This window comes from Stegostoma tigrinum, chromosome 43 (assembly GCF_030684315.1).
Source record: "Stegostoma tigrinum isolate sSteTig4 chromosome 43, sSteTig4.hap1, whole genome shotgun sequence".
NCBI lineage: Eukaryota > Metazoa > Chordata > Chondrichthyes > Orectolobiformes > Stegostomatidae > Stegostoma > Stegostoma tigrinum.
In genome coordinates, this window is record NC_081396.1 from 5,627,636 (window position 1) to 5,644,717 (window position 17,082).

The 17,082-nt window shown below is 39.8% G+C and overlaps 1 protein-coding gene across 1 annotated transcript in view; it reads left to right on the forward strand.

Moving 5' to 3' along the window:
* The window catches only part of LOC125448912 (uncharacterized), a 44,888-nt gene extending 28,329 nt beyond the window's left edge, over positions 1-16,559 (forward strand). Inside the window, 5 exon segments of the mRNA XM_059641728.1 lie at positions 3,366-3,609; positions 9,498-9,596; positions 9,728-10,034; positions 10,771-10,838; positions 16,153-16,559. Coding sequence (XP_059497711.1) covers positions 3,366-3,609; positions 9,498-9,596; positions 9,728-10,034; positions 10,771-10,838; positions 16,153-16,559 — 1,125 coding nt within the window.
* The last annotated feature ends 523 nt before the right edge of the window (positions 16,560-17,082 follow it).

The window sequence follows — 17,082 nt, forward strand, 5'->3', positions numbered from 1 at the left end:
CTCAAACATCATAAGGTATTGAAGAATAAGTAAAACAAGGCTACTGATCACAATAATTAACACACAATTTCAAGAGAATTCGAGCTCCAAATTGCAAAAAGAGATTGCGAGACTTCTTTGTTCATGAGAATGAAGGGGGACAGAACATTAATCACTCAGTCTGTTGATTCCAAACCAGGATTCGTTGTCGATACAGGGCTTTCAATTATGGCAATGGAGGAGCTAAGGGGACAGTTTTACATTCCACTGATAGAGAAACACTGTTGGGCGATATTCTCATCAGATTATTAAAGAATGTTATTAATAGGCATCTTTTACTTTCACATTGGCTGTCTCAAAACATGGGCCACTTCAAACCAGAAAACAAAGGGATTGCCTTGACGGTCCGTGTCTATACATCTCCGACCCTCTCTCACTCTCTCTGTATCGCTCTCTAGCCCTTCACTGTCACCTTGCAGCACTGGGTTAAATACTTCATAAAGATTTGTTATTGGCCTTCTTACAACTGAAATTATTATTTGACATCATTACTTGCTTTTTTCCCTCAATCTTTGTCTCAGATTTCATAAATCATTTCCCTGATTTATCTTGAACCAACGTCTGCCTGATATATTCGTTCCATGCATGACTAGTTTAATTTTAGCGTGCTCTCGCTCTGACCTTTGATCATTATTGTTTCATCGGTTTTATACAAACCTAAATAACGTTCATGGATCAACTTTCGATCTGATGTCAAAGTGAAACCTCTACATGTTTTTGTCACTGCCTGCTGGTGGATTCTGGATTGTGTTTGTTCAACGTTGTCAAGCCAATTTTTCACTCCCACGGTTATTTATACAATTGTCATTTTACACGTATTTTACTGCACCTCGACTTCTATTTCCAGCAAAGATATTTTTGCCAGAGCAAACGAGATTGAGACACAGAGAAGAGACAAACCGATATTGAGACAATCAAAGAAATAATCAGAGGAATGTCAATAGCTGCTATTAATTGTTGTGTAGTTGCCATCAACACTGACAAACCAGCACACTGAGCATCAGGGTAACTCCCTACCTTCTCAGGCAGTGAAGTCGGATCATGATTTGCTTTACACTTTAATATCAGAAAGAGAATGCCAACATTCTGTTATTTTCCTGGTCACCTGTAAACAAGAAAGCACGTGTGCCTTTTCATCCTCACCGTAGATCATTGTCTTGTTGCCTGTTGAACTTGTTTTCAAATAGTTATTGCATATTCTAGTTACTGCAATTATTGCTCATCATTTGAAACATTTTGTATCTGTGTTTGAGGAATAAATTGCAAAAATTCAATCTGAAAAGATCAACTGAACGATTTGGAGCAAGAAAGCATAAATCTACACTGCCGTTCTTCGACAACCTTCGCCTCTCAAACCCTCTGCTGGCACATCCGGTATCACTGGGAAGCTCTAAAAAATTTACTGAAGATACATAGCACAGGGAGTGAACAGAAGTCTCCACTTGTACCAGAAAGGTGCTCTGTTAACTTTCCTAAAGCAAACAAACCGGTTGCATTCTTTATTGCTGCAGTTCTGTCCTGAAACACCATACATCTGTGTGCCATGAAGCCCACAAATCTGCAGAGTTGTGCAGAACCTTGGAGAAGAACACACGACGAGCATTACAGGCAGAGACCTCCAGAGGGCGCTCTCACGCCGATAAAAGAAAAAATTATTCAGAATAGAAAAATAGATCATACGAGAGAAACTGATGAAGTCTGGCACTAGCTAAAACGGAAGGACCATAGTTAACATGTTGAGTTTTCAGGGATGTCTTCGAAAACATTGAAGACTACTGTGCCCTGTCCCCTCCCCCGCCCATTTTCTGCCCTCATTTCATTCTGACGTTGGGCATATCTCGTCTGAACTCAGCGCCTTGCTAATTTTAAGTGTCAAGAGTCTATCCAGATCTTAATCCTTTTTAATTTGGAATACTTCCGGTGACAACGCTTCCTCCTCTTTCACCATAGCCGAGACAGGAATCTCCGCTTTTGTAAAGATAGATCCAAAGTATATTTTACACGAATCAGTTATACCTCCTAATGAAATCCCCTTTTTGGCCTCTGAGATTAGCTGTACCCCTCTTTTATAAAGTTACAGAGTTGTCCAGCATGTAAACAGATCCTTCGGGCAAACTTGTCTGCATCAACCAAATATTGTGATCTGACTTCATCCCAACAAATATCCCTTTTCAGTTTATACGATGAGACAATACCTTGAAATTTACTTTTTTCAAAGCTCCTCTTGGCATCGTTAATTCATGTGCACACGTCTGCATGAATATAGGTATGCTTCTGTGCTTGTGTGTTCATCTCTGTGCGTAATAACAGATATGTTGACTGTCGGTTGAATGAGTCAAGGTGCCAAAACCTCTCTCCCTGTTGCTTGCTCTTCTAGTTAAATGATACAATGAAACAATCTGCGTGTGAATCAACATTTATGCATAAAAGGTAGATTTGGAAAGGCAATATTGATTGACGCTCTTCTTGGCTTCTCTTTCTGAGGAGCTACATTTTGATTTTTGGTGGTTCCTTTCCATACCCATTGACTCCTTTATTTGGTGAATTACTCAGCAAGTAAAACTAAAGCAAGTATTTGATTGTTAGTTAATCAGTCCTCCATCCACGTTAACATCCGAACTGCAAGGCGGTACTTCTTGGTTTCATTCAACTGAGTAAAGTGTGGCACCTTATCAAACTTCGTCTGGAAATGCAAATATGTTACATCATCTCATTTCCTTTTATTTATAATGTTTCCACTTCGAATTCTTACAAATTGTCCCTCATGAATTCCCCACAATACACCCCCACAACCACCCGAATGAAGACATGCTGACTGCTTTATTCTGTTGCGCATTTCTAATGTTCTGCTATTAAATAAATTATAATAGCCTAGCTTTCCTTCCAATTAATCTAACTGGCCTCTGTTTTCCCTTTCTATCTCCTTCTGTTTTGAATAAATGTTGTGAGGCTGAGTGCAGAGACACAGGAAGAGGAGGGAAACGTGATCTTTGACATGGTTCAGTGTAAAATTCAGACTTACAAACACATTGTGACAGATAAATTTCTGAATGAATACCGTAGCACCGAGAAAAAATAACTTACGGCAAAATGCAAGGCTCTGAACTGATGTGAAGCCTGACGAGAGCGGCTAGCCATGTGGCTGCCTTCTATTTGTTTGCTGTTAGTTATCAGCTTTCATTCAGAACGTGGAGTATTTCCAGAAGAGTTTGGAATTGATTCAATCTTTAACAGATATGTTACAATGTTTTCTATGACTTCCAGTAAAACGGGTTCTGAGGAAAGTTCTCTAAAACTGCAATGTTAACCCCACTTTCTTTCCACAGGCGCTGCCAGTAAAAGCCACAAGCTCTCAAGCTTACCTTCTCTGGGGATTAAACTCAGAGCCTGCAGCTTCTGAAACTGATGCACAGCCTGCTGCGCCACCTCTATCATGGTCACACTGTCCCTGTGCGTCAGTTGATGCTGCTGTCAGTTTGGATGGTGTTGTGTCCTGCTGCCTTTCTTCTGACAGAATTCTGAATGATTTCTTTCCATTGTTTGTGCAGTGTTGTCTCTTCTCAGCAGAGGGTAATGTGTGAGAACTGAACAGTATTCAAGTTGCGAGGAACTGTAGACATCGTGGGAGAAACAAACACGTGTACAATCTTCAAGAGAGGCTGCACATCCATCCATGGATGATCGAGACAAAGTTACAAATACAAAGATCTCCAAACTGCCTGGTCAAAAGTTGCTGGGTATACCAATAATGCACAAATCCAATGAACAATGAAGGAGGCAACAGCGTAAGAGTATTATTGACAGCCGATTAATCCAGGATCGAATCCTCCATGACAGTTGGTGGAATTTTAATTCAGTAAAAAAATAATCTCGAGTCCAGCGTCTATTGAAGATCGAGAAACAAATTGTTCATAATTGGAAAAAAAAATTTGGTTCACTACCTGGTCCTAAATACACGTGACACCAAAACCATCACAATGTGGTTATCTCAGAACTGCTCTCTTGGATGGGCCAGAAACAACAATGAAACGCAAGCACTCATGTCTGCAAAAATCATTAGTGATTACCGCACCTCAACTTTGCGTCCTTTAGGATTTGTGGAATGCATAGACCAGTGCCAGTACAGGCAAGAATTGTGCTGATTCAAAAATGAAATGCCTTCAACATTCCTAAATTAACAGATTGGGTAAGGTTCTAAGAGAGCATGTGACTTGGAAAGGAATATCTGATCTGTTTTGGTCAATAAGATGAAACTTGCAATTTAACTTCGATTTATGTTCGATTTTATTCATTTCAATGCTTACACAATTTCATAAGGAGCCCCAATGGATATTTCAAACAATTTTTAACTCATCTCTGAACTTACTCTGGGTCCCAAAATAATTAAAAGGGTTGATGCAGGAACTCGTAAACCGAAGCAAGTGTCCACTTTACTGTAAAATAAACTCTGACTGACTTAAGTTGAAACCTGAGAAATAAGCTGCTCCTTAATTTGGGCATGGAATGTTGCTATGAAAATATAAAGAATATAACAGAATGAAGCTGCCTGAGTTGGCAAAAAGGGAAACCATAGACGTTTTACGCTTTTCCATTTCCAGCCCTCTCTGATTTTCTCCACTGGTCTGAGTTTGGAGTCTTCTGCTGGCTTTATCGGCCATCACAACTTATCTGACAGTGAGACAGTTGAGCAGCAAAATCAAAATGAATAGGAGACAAATGGTCAAAATGCTGCGAATCCAGCCATATTCTTCCCAGGTATCTGACGTATAAAATATTAATTCTATTTTGTAGAGCCGGGGTATATTATTAATTATGTTTATGGGTTAATTCATTTAAAAATAAGGGCATTTTTAAGCATCTGAGTGTTGTGACGAATCCAATAAGCGGCACCGCTTTCTGTACCATGCAGAAGTTCACCTTCTGTCAACAAATGGCCACAAGTCTATCAATGATGAAAGCAACCATTAACTGCACTGAACAATCAACAGCAGTGTAGATTACGGCATCATGGAGAGTGCATACTGGAGTAATGAGCAACAAACTTGATGGGAAGCAAATTCAAGCAATCTAGTTACAGAATACAGCACTTACCATGAGCAGATTGACCACTGCCATAGACACCAGGCAATAAATGTCGTGACTAGAAATATCAGGTTTTCTTCTGGAAATGATAACAATCGCTGTCAGGTGAGCTGTCATACAAACATACATACAGATATCTGAAAAGCAAAGAATAAATAATCTGAGACTTATAAATTATGAAAATTCTTCTACCGCATTTTGAATCAATTTGATACATTTGAGACGTGGACTTGAGTTAGAAATTATTGATTAACGTCCTGACTGTTTTTACTATGTGCGAAATGTTCATTTTAGGGGTCCACTGGCACAATGGCAAGTGTTGTTGCTTTATATGACCAGGGACCCAACTTTGATTCCAGCCTTGTCTGACAGCCTGCATTGAGTTTGGACATTCTCATTGCATATGTGTGGGTTTGTGCTGGGTGCTCCGTTTTCCTCCCATATATCAGATTAATTGGTCAGTCTAAACTGTCCGATAGGGTCAAGAGATGTTTCGGCGAGGTTGGTTAACAGTGATGAGTGTTGGGTTACAGGAATATGGTACGTGGTTCCTTGGAGGGCAAAAGAAACAGATTCAATGGCTCGAATGACCTCTATCTGCACTGCAAGTAATAAGAATACTAATTAATACAATGACACACAACAGAGAGCAAAATTCATTGAAATCTACATCAACGACTGGAAATAAAGGAGGGCAAGATATGATAATCGTCACATTGACAAAATATTATGGCAAAATACACATGCTGCGAAATAAGGAAATAATCCAAGTGAAATTGGAAATTTAACAGAAAACGGATCATATCTTTTTTTGAGAATCCAAAGTTGCCTCAGCTGACAAACTACTACAGAATTATTTGCTATTAGAAAGATTGATATCCAAATCGCGAAATGCTCAGCGAATCATAACTGAAATATTGAGATTGGGAAATCATGAATGTTTTCTGAAATCGTCCCTCTTGCACATCCGTGAGCAATTTAGTGCAAAATTGTATTCCTTCATTAAATCATATGCATTTTAAATTACAAACTTTATGCCTTTTGGTGTTTGACATTGATCATATTAATGCACGCAATCTTTTCTGCATACAATGTTTCATTCCCACCAGTTTGCAAGGAAGGCCCTGAAATCAATAAGAGATTAAAAGAAAAAAAATTCGTCAGACCAAACTGTTGATAGTTCCACCAGATAAGGCAAAAGGAAATTTCATCTATATAATAGATAAAAAACTGAATGGAAAATAAATTCCACAATGCAGTCTAATGCAGTTCATGACAATGATAGTGCCACCACCAGAAGGAAGCAAGCTGCTACTGATAAAGCTAGAAACATGGAGCACAATACAGAATTAGTTAAAGCAAAAAGAAAGAGCGAACAAGATTCTAAGAGAGCGACAGACAACAGCAAAGAGAGAGAGTGAATGAGAAATTTCTAGCTATATTAAATTAGAAGAGAACCGTTACTTGTTCAAACATACCAACATAATCCCACAACCATTCTGCAGGTTTCCGTGCAGATAGGAAAAGTGCATCCCATTTTCTCATAAGATTAACTGACGAGATCACTGTCACAGAAGAGAAATCAATTGAATGGCACATGTGTAAGACTAGCCTAACAATGTTCCATTCGCAAACTAAAACAATACCATTAACAACAGCAACATAATGCTGGAAATGCTCGTCAAATTCTGCACCTGAGATGAATGATTGATGAGACCTGCTTCTCCATTTGGCCAAAAATGTCTCACGATGAATGGTGAGTCTTTATTCTCCATAGAAGTATCTGGCTGCCTTTCAAGATGTTCCCCTACTGCACAAACAACTTTGTCATGTACTGGCAATGTTCTGACGTTCTTCTGGGAACATCTGAAGAAGCAGTAACGTGAATATTGTCAGAAGATTGCAAAATAGACTTTTGGACTGTTGTCTCATTGCTCCGTCATTGCTTACACATGAGTGTGCTTATTTTGTTTTTTAAGAGAATTACGAACAAATATTCACTGCCTATTTTACGAATAAATTTCAATACATGGATCTAAATCGAATTGCCAGGCTGAGATCGCCTTGTCTCTGGATTGTCAGACACTGGACATAATGACCCATATTTCCTGGAATGACCTGATACTCTGATTATCTGTGCATACCTGTGAGGTTACCACATCTGAAAGGCAGACTCTATCTTCTTACAATCCGCCCAAAAATTCTGTCCTTCTGAGTTATCAATGACGAAATATGCTATCGGTCTTTTAAAGTGTAACAACTGTACAAATACTCATTTAGTTCTTTTGCAATGTCACAAATTCCATTTCGAGTTAACTGCTCATTCAAAAGCTGCTGTTCATTGATTATTCATATTCTATTCAAGCAGTAGAGTTAAAAGCAATAGCCCATTTTTTAAAAAAGTAAGTCCCTACTTTATTAAAAAACTTCCTTTCAGTCCTTTCACTAACGTTCCTGGGTGATAGAGTCATGGTGGATAAAGGGACAAACAATGAGAGAAGATTTACGAGTGTGGTTTTCAAATCTTTGGCATATGCTTGAACAATGGCTTTCAGATTTGAGAGGGAAAGTTCCACACAGTGAGGCATTCTTAAACAGCGCCTCATAATTGGATCAAACAAAAACGGAGATGAAGGCATTGTTGCGGGAACTGAGTAATTGTAGCATGTTTATCTTCTCCAGAAGAATGTACTCTAGATTACTGACATACAGGCACGTGTGGTAACTCTCAGTGAGATATCAATGTAGACAAAACATTCGACGTAAGTGACAGACAAGAAAAGGAAGCAGGGTAATTTAATGAAGAGCAAGACGGTGGACAAGAGGAATCTAGATAAGTTCAGTAAGTGTGGAAAGATCTGGAAGATAGACCATCATGTGTAAATGCGTGAAATTGTCAGAGGTGGCACGAAGAATGAAAAAAAAACATTATCTAAAAGGCTAAGTATTGTAGAGTTGTGACATGCAGAAGGATGTCACAGCCAATGAAGCATGGTTGGTTAATAACTATATGCGGGAAATAATTAGAAAGGTTATTAGAACATTCTCATTTATCACTAACAGAATTGACACAACCATAGATTCGCAATTTGTTACTCTGCAGGAGGAGGCCATTCAGCAGCTTCGTGTCAATTTCATGAAATTTTCGTCCATAACCTGAACATTTGTTCAATGTGTAATAGCTCAAAGCCCTCCTGAATTAAGCCAGCCTCCAGCTGCTTCTAGGCTGTTACCCCAAAACCAGACAATACTTTGGGTCAAAAAAATTATCACATTTATCTCACATTTCCTTCGTTTGCAAAACACCTTATACTTGTTGTATGTAGCTCTCAAACTTTTTTATGAGTGGGAACAATTCCTCCACTTCTGTTGTGATCCAACATTTCGACAAAAGTTGTGACTTTATGCTTCAGTTATGCAGTTTTTTTGTGGGGGAGCGCAGTGTGAGCACAATTGGCGTTCTGTGTGCAGAACTACACACGTTATTTAAGAAGTGCGTGAATGTATTGAAAGCAGTTCTTCAAAATTCTACTGAATTAAGGCCTCGCATGGAGGATAGACTTGTGAGGTCAGAATGGACACTTGAGGCTTGTCCATTAGAGGCTATCAGAGCAAGAGACCGTTTGACTGACACAGATAAGACTGTCAGGGGTTTTGATCCGATGTACATGGAAAGAATGTTCTCTCTTGTTGGTGAACCTTGAACTCAGAATTCCAACTTGATGATGAGGAGTCAAATATTTAAGACAGATATAAAGACCACTTTGTTTTTTTTTCTCACAGAGGGTAGTGAGTCATTGGAACTCTGTTTCTCAAAAGGCATTATAAGCAAAGATTTGGATATTTTATGGCAGAGTGTGATACATTTCTGATCGTTCAAAAGAAATGCAGGAGTAGAAATTTGGAATAAATGCGAATGTGGAGGAGTATGATTAGTCTTGATTGTTTTGAATAGCCGAGCAGACTTGAGGCGCTGACTCGTGTTTTTAACCTGTGACTTCAATAGAGACAATACGAAGATTCGAAGGTGTCTGTATGCAATCTTCCAGGGCATTGACATTTCGACTGAGCTATCTCATATTTTAACATGACTTTCAGAGGTTGCACTGATACTGGTTGATTGAGTCTGAGGTGCCCTCCCCCGATTGAAGGTTGAACCAAAATCCTGGTAACAAGTTTAGAGGAATATGAATGACTTCTTGGCAGTAATGGAATCCCACGTCATCCCTCCGAGTGCATGGTGAACGGAAGCCACTATGCACAGAACAGGTTCCAATCCCGCCCACTGTACATCAGACTAAGATGGGAGGGGATTTCACATCACATCAAGGACAGTGCCTTTTCAAATTAACGCAATCATTCTGCTGTATTTCCAGAGCAGCTTCCATCTCACAGTGCAAATAAATCATGTGTCGGACCAGACAATAGAAAAATGAAACTCGTTCTTATCTTCACACTGTATGCCTATTTGCACCGTAAGTAGAAATCAAGCAATATAACATTGTGGGCATTTTGCATAAAACTCCCCGTGTCCATTAAAACAGCAGGCGTTGTGTCTGGCCCAGGTCATGTAAAACCCATTCATGTATCTCTCTTTAATTTCCAGGATCTTTCAGTCAGTCAGTGGTACAGACACCGCCAACGGTAGCCACGAAAGAGTGCCAGTCTCTCATCATTGACTGTGTTTTCTATGGTGGCTTCTACCGTCGTCCTTTAACTGAAGGGACTTTCTTCAAACAACACCAGACTGGATCATAGTGGGAGCGGCTCTCGGCAGGGAGGAGGTTTAATGTGAGGATAAATAAAACAGAAAAGACATTTTCGCTGGAAATTCAGGATGTGAAGGTTGAAGACACCGCCAGCTATTATTGCAAAGCATAGTTACAGCACACAATGATGGGGATCAGCTTCCCGTAACACAAAAAATCTCTCTCTGTAAATTATCACAGAAACATGTGAAAATCCCAAGTCTATCTGCCCTGAAAACCCCATACTTTCACCTCTCAATGACACCTCTACAATCCTGTTTATCTTAGAACTGGAATGTCACTGATATTATCTTCAATATCGTAAATGCTGAGTAGTCAGACGGTGATGTCTTTTGTGGGATCGTTGTTAGTGTATCAATGTTGGGAATAACTGATCCCAATCAGGAGTCACTGATACTGGAAGGAATCCAGTTCTGAAACTGGCAACTGGAGCCGCTGTTTAAACAAAGATTCCACACCTGAGTAATATACCAGGAGATTTGGTGCTGACTGGAAACACTGTGTGATTTTTTAGGATTTCACCGTGAATGAGAGGTGATCAAGTATCAAGTACAATTAAAAATCAGATTCTGTAGGCCCATACCAATTTGTGTATTGGTAAATATCCAAGCCTTTGTTTAATTCATTTAATGTTCTGACTTCTGTTACAGTTCTTTAACATTGTTCCCAATTTCTATTAAGATGTCATTCCTCCGTTCTTCTTCTTCGGTCATGTCATGAAGATTTCAGAGCTTCCTCAAGAACAGCTGAAATGATGTGTTGTATCAAATTAGGAATCGAGTATACTGATTCAAATCTCCTCGATAACAAAGCAGAGCCGACTAGTGATTTTTGCCCAGGAAATTGGAGTGTGAGTAGTTTTTGCATTGGAGTGTCTGAGAATGGTATCACTGTGGTTGCACCATGACACTGCAGATGGGTCTGGGACAGAGGTGACTGTTACAGCCAGTAAGTGGCTTCAAGCCCCAATGTATTCGACACTCTCCAGGATACTGGGTATTGTCACTGTATTCCTTTGATCTACAGTTCTTCAACACAATTTCATCAAAGCAAAGTTTTCTGAGGAAAGCTTTAATTGAAATTTTAGATTTGAGTGCAGAATTGGCAGCATTAGTCAGGTCTGGGAGTGAAACTGGAGACAAGGCAGAATAGGTTGTGTGACCCGATCTCGTATATCCTTGGCCCAAAGGGGACATCAGAGCAAAAAAACCGGCACCCCAGTCCCTCACAGTCATTCAATTTGAATTTTTTTAAATGGACTCGGGTTACAAAACCTCTAACTCACACTCACACTAGTTGAGTTCGACTTTCCTGTGAAAAATGGAGCGGAGTTAAAGTGTTCTGCCCTGTGCAAAGGATTTCTATCTGAACTATCAATGGGAATGAGGCGCCGGGAAAGGCAATTTTGCTCTGCAGTAATTGATATGAGATCTGGAGGAACACAAAGTCTAGGAAATGACAAATGGGCTTCAAAGACAACGGTTGTAATTCTGGTGCAATTTCATCTTGGGGTGGTCAGTGACTGAACTTAGTTTTGTTTTTTCCCAACATTTCTTTCAATTGCTTTAATATCAGCAAATATTTCCTTTCTTAAATCCTTTTGACCGAAATGTGCGACTGCAGACACACGTCTCATAGTCAATATTAATGCTCGAGAGAATGGTGTTGACCTTTCTTCTGCTGGGATCTCGAATTTTGTGACAAAGCACAAACAGCCAGATCAGAAACTCATACAACTACGCATTTTTTTGTTAACTCATTAATTGCTATAAAGCATATAGACAACACAATATATAACTATAATCTAGATCCCTGCCCGTGTGTGATGAACTGGCTAGTTTTAGTGCAACAAGTCTTAGCCTGCTCTGAGTTTCGAATTCTGGGTCTCTGCTTTGTGATGGTCAATTTCAAGGTGCTGCTGCATTTGTCACTACAGGTGTCTCTGATGTGCCTTTTTAATATGTTTCTTTTCCAGTCTTCCAAGGTCTTCGATTTCTGCCTTTTTGAACAAGATTGTCAGAGCTCTAAGCTCATTTATGTGACAGTCATATAAACAGAAGACGTTTTAACCATTGTTTTCCCGAACAGACAAATTGTGCAATTGTGCAACTATAGACGTGAAATAACCTTGAACATGAGTCATTTGCAAATATATTGTGTTTTGTATTAATTCTTCATTTCACAGCAAGCTGATCAGATATTCAGGTCAAAGGGCCAATGTGGACGCTTTCCTTTCAGTTTGTTTATTTGTGTATATATATATATATATATATATATATATATATATATATATATATATATACACACACACACATATATATATATATACGTTTATTTATATATCCACATACATATGTATGAATTGAATGTGGCACAGGAGGTCTGGGTAGTAAGATTGCAGGTGACACTGAAATTGGTAATGCAGTGGACAAAGTAAAAGGTTACCTCACAACACAACGTGACGGTGATCACACGGTTCGATTTATCAAGGAATGGCGGGTGGAGTTTATTATAGACAAAAGTGAGGTTCAACATTTTAGTACTGCAAATCACAGCAGACTTATGCACTTAATTGTAAAGTCCTGAGGAGTCCGGCTGAACAAACAGAACTTGGAGTGCAAGTTCATGCTTCTTTGAAATCCAAGTCGGAAGTAGGCAGAGGAGTGAAGAAGGCGTTTCATATGTTTGCCGTCTTTGGTCGGTGCATTAAGTCTGGAAATTGAGAGGCCACATTGCAGCTGTACACAATGTTGTTTCGGTCGGTTTTGGAAACCTGCGTTCAGTTATGCTGTCACTACTGTAAGAACGATGTTGTGAAATGTAACGGGGTTCAGAAAAGACTTAAAAGATGTTGCCAGGTTTGAGAGTCTGGAGTATAAGGAGAGGCTGAACAGGTTGAAGCTAATTTCCATGGACCTACTGAGGTTGAAGGGCTACCGTACAGAACTTTATAAAATCAAGAGAGGAATGGATAGGGTAAATAGTCAAGGTCTTATCCCCGGGGTAAGGGAGTCTAAAACAAGAGGACATGGTTTGAAAGTGAGGGGGGAAATATTTAGAAAGGACCTAAGGGACAATTTTTTCACTCACGGATTTAAGCATGTAGGGAATGAACTGCCAGAAGAAGTGGTGAAGGCTGGTGTGATTACAACATTTAAAAGGCTTCAGGACGGCTGTATTCACAGGTAGAGTTGAGAGGAATATGGGACAAATGCTGGAATATAGTAACTGATAAATTTAGGACACCTGGTCAGAATGGGCGAGTTGGAACAAAGAGTCACCTTCCACGCTGTACATCTCTATGACTCCATAAAGTCGAAGATCAACTGATCGGTGTCGGGTCTCAGATATGTATAGGGGTACGCTGGTTTGTGTTACATTAATCATAACTCAGAAACAATAGATTGACTTAATTAAAGTGTGTGCAGCACTTTAGAAATCTAACGAGTAACCCATACACTTTGCTAGGTGTTTGAATATGTAGGAGGTCAAAGTATTTGCAAAGACCACGGAGAACAATGTGAAGAAAGATCACTTTTATGGTCCTATTTAAGAGAGGTATGGCCTCAGTTGTTCAGTTTTTTATATACTTTTGCGCCATCAGCTTTGATTTGTTTTTTATACCACTGAATAAAGGGTTGAGCAGACTTAAAAATCATTTAGAAAGTTTAACAGTTTCCTCTCGAAATTCGGGCAGTATGAAAAGGCTCCATAGAAATCCTTGAACTTGGGCTAAAGGCCGAATGATATCAATGGGATGACATTGCTTCCTCCATATGTCGCTCTGGAATAAAGTGCTGTACAATACATGTCAGCACCGACACAGCAGACAGAAGTATTCGGAGAAATGCATTTCTACACAAACAGGTTAGAATGTGGAGCTGCCTAACATGTGAAGTGTTTGGGCCAAGTGTCTCAATGTGGTGATGGAACTCGTTTCAAAATAGAAAAGGGAAAGTGGAAGAAAATAGAAGGAAACAGGAATGAGGTATAAATGTGTCAGTTGTGATTCAGAATGGAGGAGGCATTTGCAGAGGACAAGAACAGATGCAGACAATTGCACCCAATGGACTGTACCTGATCTTCAGATTCCAAAAGATGCAAATCTCAGAAAACACTTTGCCAGAAAACATGGATAACAGGTGATCAATCCACCAAGGGACTTGAAATTGTCAGCCACCCGGAGAACCTAATTCTCCCTAGCGGTGAAACCAGTGTAAATTGCACTGGCTGAGCCCAAACGCTAATTGTAAGGCTTTGGGGCAAATTCACAAGATGGAAAATAACAAATAAATATCACAAAGTGAGAGGTATAGACTTTGAAACGAAAATACTTCAGCAGTACACAGGAACGTGAAATCGAGCGAGATTGTCTCCCTGATTTAAGAAAAGCCGCATAGTCGCAGAGGTAGACTGGAGCTACAGTGTGGTTACAAAAATGTTGCACCCTGCATAAAATAGTGTAAGTATCATGAGAGGTTACAAAATAATGCATACAGCTTCGTAGTTTTGTTAAAAGGGACTTTGGGGGATTTTGAAATTGTATAAATCTGTCGAAAATGCTTTGACTCCAGCGAGAATATTTTTTCAGGTTTGCACAACGTCCTTTGGGGCGAAAGTAAAGACACAAAAGAGCATGCAGAATCCACAAGAATAATTTCAGGGCCCACAGAGGACGGAGAGAGAGAGATGAGTTGAAGAAGTTGGGATTATCGTTCTTCAAGAATGGAAGTTTGAGAAAAAAAATCACTCAGCACAAAGAATAATACAGCAAAGGAACGGCCCCTTAGGCCCTCTAAGCTTGATACATTTTACCTTTCCACACTAAAACTGTCTTCACACACGGGATCTGTATCCCTTTATTCCCTTCGTATTCATGTACTTGTTCAGGTGCTTCTTCAATAGTCCTATTGTGTCTGCTTTCACCATCTGCTCTGGGAACGCAATCCAGGCATTCTCCAACCTTTGTGTGAAAAACCTGCATCGCAAGTCTTTTGTCAACTCACCACCAACCGCCCATGGCCCTCTTTCCCCCCGAGACCATCAACTTGTGACCCCTCGTAATTGATACCTTCACTCTGGGAAAAAGCCGCATACTTTCCACTCTATCCATGCTATTCATCATCTTAAAAAACCGTCTGTGAATTCGCACCTTAACCTTCTATGTTCCAATGAAAACAAACCCAGCCCAGCCAAACTTTCTTCATAACTGATATCCCGCATACAAGGCAACGACTTGGTATACTGTTTGTATACCTGCTCCAAGGAGTTCACATCCTTTCTACTTAATTACCATATTCGAAATCATGAGGAGTCTGAACAGAACAGATAAAGTGAAATTGCTGCCATTGGTGGAAGGCTCGGGAGCCAAAAAATATTCATGAACAGAACTGGTAATGGCTACTTCGGAAAAAGGAATTTCAAGGTGAATGGTTGTGATCTCGCATGTATTTCCAGATCATAACAGTTCAGCATGGAAAGGCAAACTCGATCAAGATGTTCAAGAGGATATTGGATAATTACTTTAGAATGAAGAGTGTTTAAGGCTGCTGGTAGAGAGTAGTAAATGGTAGTTAATGAATTTCTCATTCAGAAAGGCATCATGTACATGCCGGGCTGACAAGCCTTCTTCCGTGTTGTTACTGTTCTTTGACTCTCTTCACTGATACTCTGACGTGCAAATACATACCGCCCATCCAGGTCAATGATAGCGGATGAGTTTTATGACGATTTGTAGGAACTTAGTGATGTACCACAGAAGAGGTTTTCATCAGTAAAACAATTCTGAAAGCTGATCATCTTAGTGAGGAGGAGAAAAACCGATTCAAATATTTTTCCAGATGTACATTTCACCAGAAATATACAAGAAGACTTTAATAAAATCGATGGAAGCAGACAGCACATCCGGTTATCACACTCTCCGCTGTACAGGTGCAGATACTTAGAAAAGGCAACAAATTTGTTTTCTGATTCTGTGACTTTTGTCTGTTCTCATGAGGATCATTCCCTGTTGTAGTGCGTTTCCAATAATGGTTTGAGTGTTAGGCTACATTCTGAACTCTCCTAACCCATTCTGGCATTTCAGCCAAATCATGGTCAACAACAAGAAATTGCAACATTTCAAATTTATTTCTTAATTATGATAAAGACAATCCCAACACAGAGTCAAATTAAGAAAACTGTCTTAGTATCAGAGGTGTTTACATGATTGCCAAGTTTCTGCTCTAATGAGTGCAAATAAACTTCTTTTTTAATTCCACAGATTCCCCTTCGCTGGTGTCCCGCAGTCCATCTGTACAAAGCTCTGTTCCCGGAGACACTGTCACTTTAAGCTGTGAATATTCAGGATTCTGTCAGTACACAGTTTCCTGGTACACGCAGTCCCCAGGAGGGGGTCTGAAATATTTGCTTCAGAGCTACACATCGGGAGATCAGAATGAAGCAAGTACAGCGGGAGGCAGAATTTCTGCTGCTGTTGACTCCTCGACAAAAATCAGTCGATTAAAAATCTCCACAATACAACTGAGTGACTCTGCTGTGTATTACTGTGCACTGGGTCGGCGCTCAGCACACACAGTGATCGAGAACACAGTCACAGCAGTACAAAAACAGAATGGGAAATGCACGCAAAATGATACAGAGCATGGAGACAGCTGTAAAAACACATGAACATACTGGAGATTATGGCACAGTAATTCAGAGCACGGAGGAAGCTGTACAAAAACCTGAACAGAGTCGGAATTATGGAAAAAATTATGCAGAGCATGGAGACAGCTGTACAAACACATGAACACACTGGCGATTACAACACGGTAATGCAGAGCACGGAGAGAGCTGTATGAAAAGCTGAACAGAATGGGACTTGCAGACAAAGTTATACAGGACACGGACAGAGTTGTATAAAAAGATGAATACGCTCGAGATTACGATGCCGTAATAAAGAGCATTGATGAAAGAGCCATACAAAAACCTTCACGGACTGAGGATTACAGCTACGAAGATGCAAAGAGCAGAGAGAACAGTATGGAAAAAAAAATTGTGTGCAGTGGTTTGTAGATGTGCAATGTGGGGAATTTGGGAACCGGATCGGCACGATTTGAATGGCACTAACTGGTTGGTAATCCAATATATATAACGAAAACATGTTTTCTTTCAATGATTACATTTGGTATTTTGTGAAAATTAACTTCAA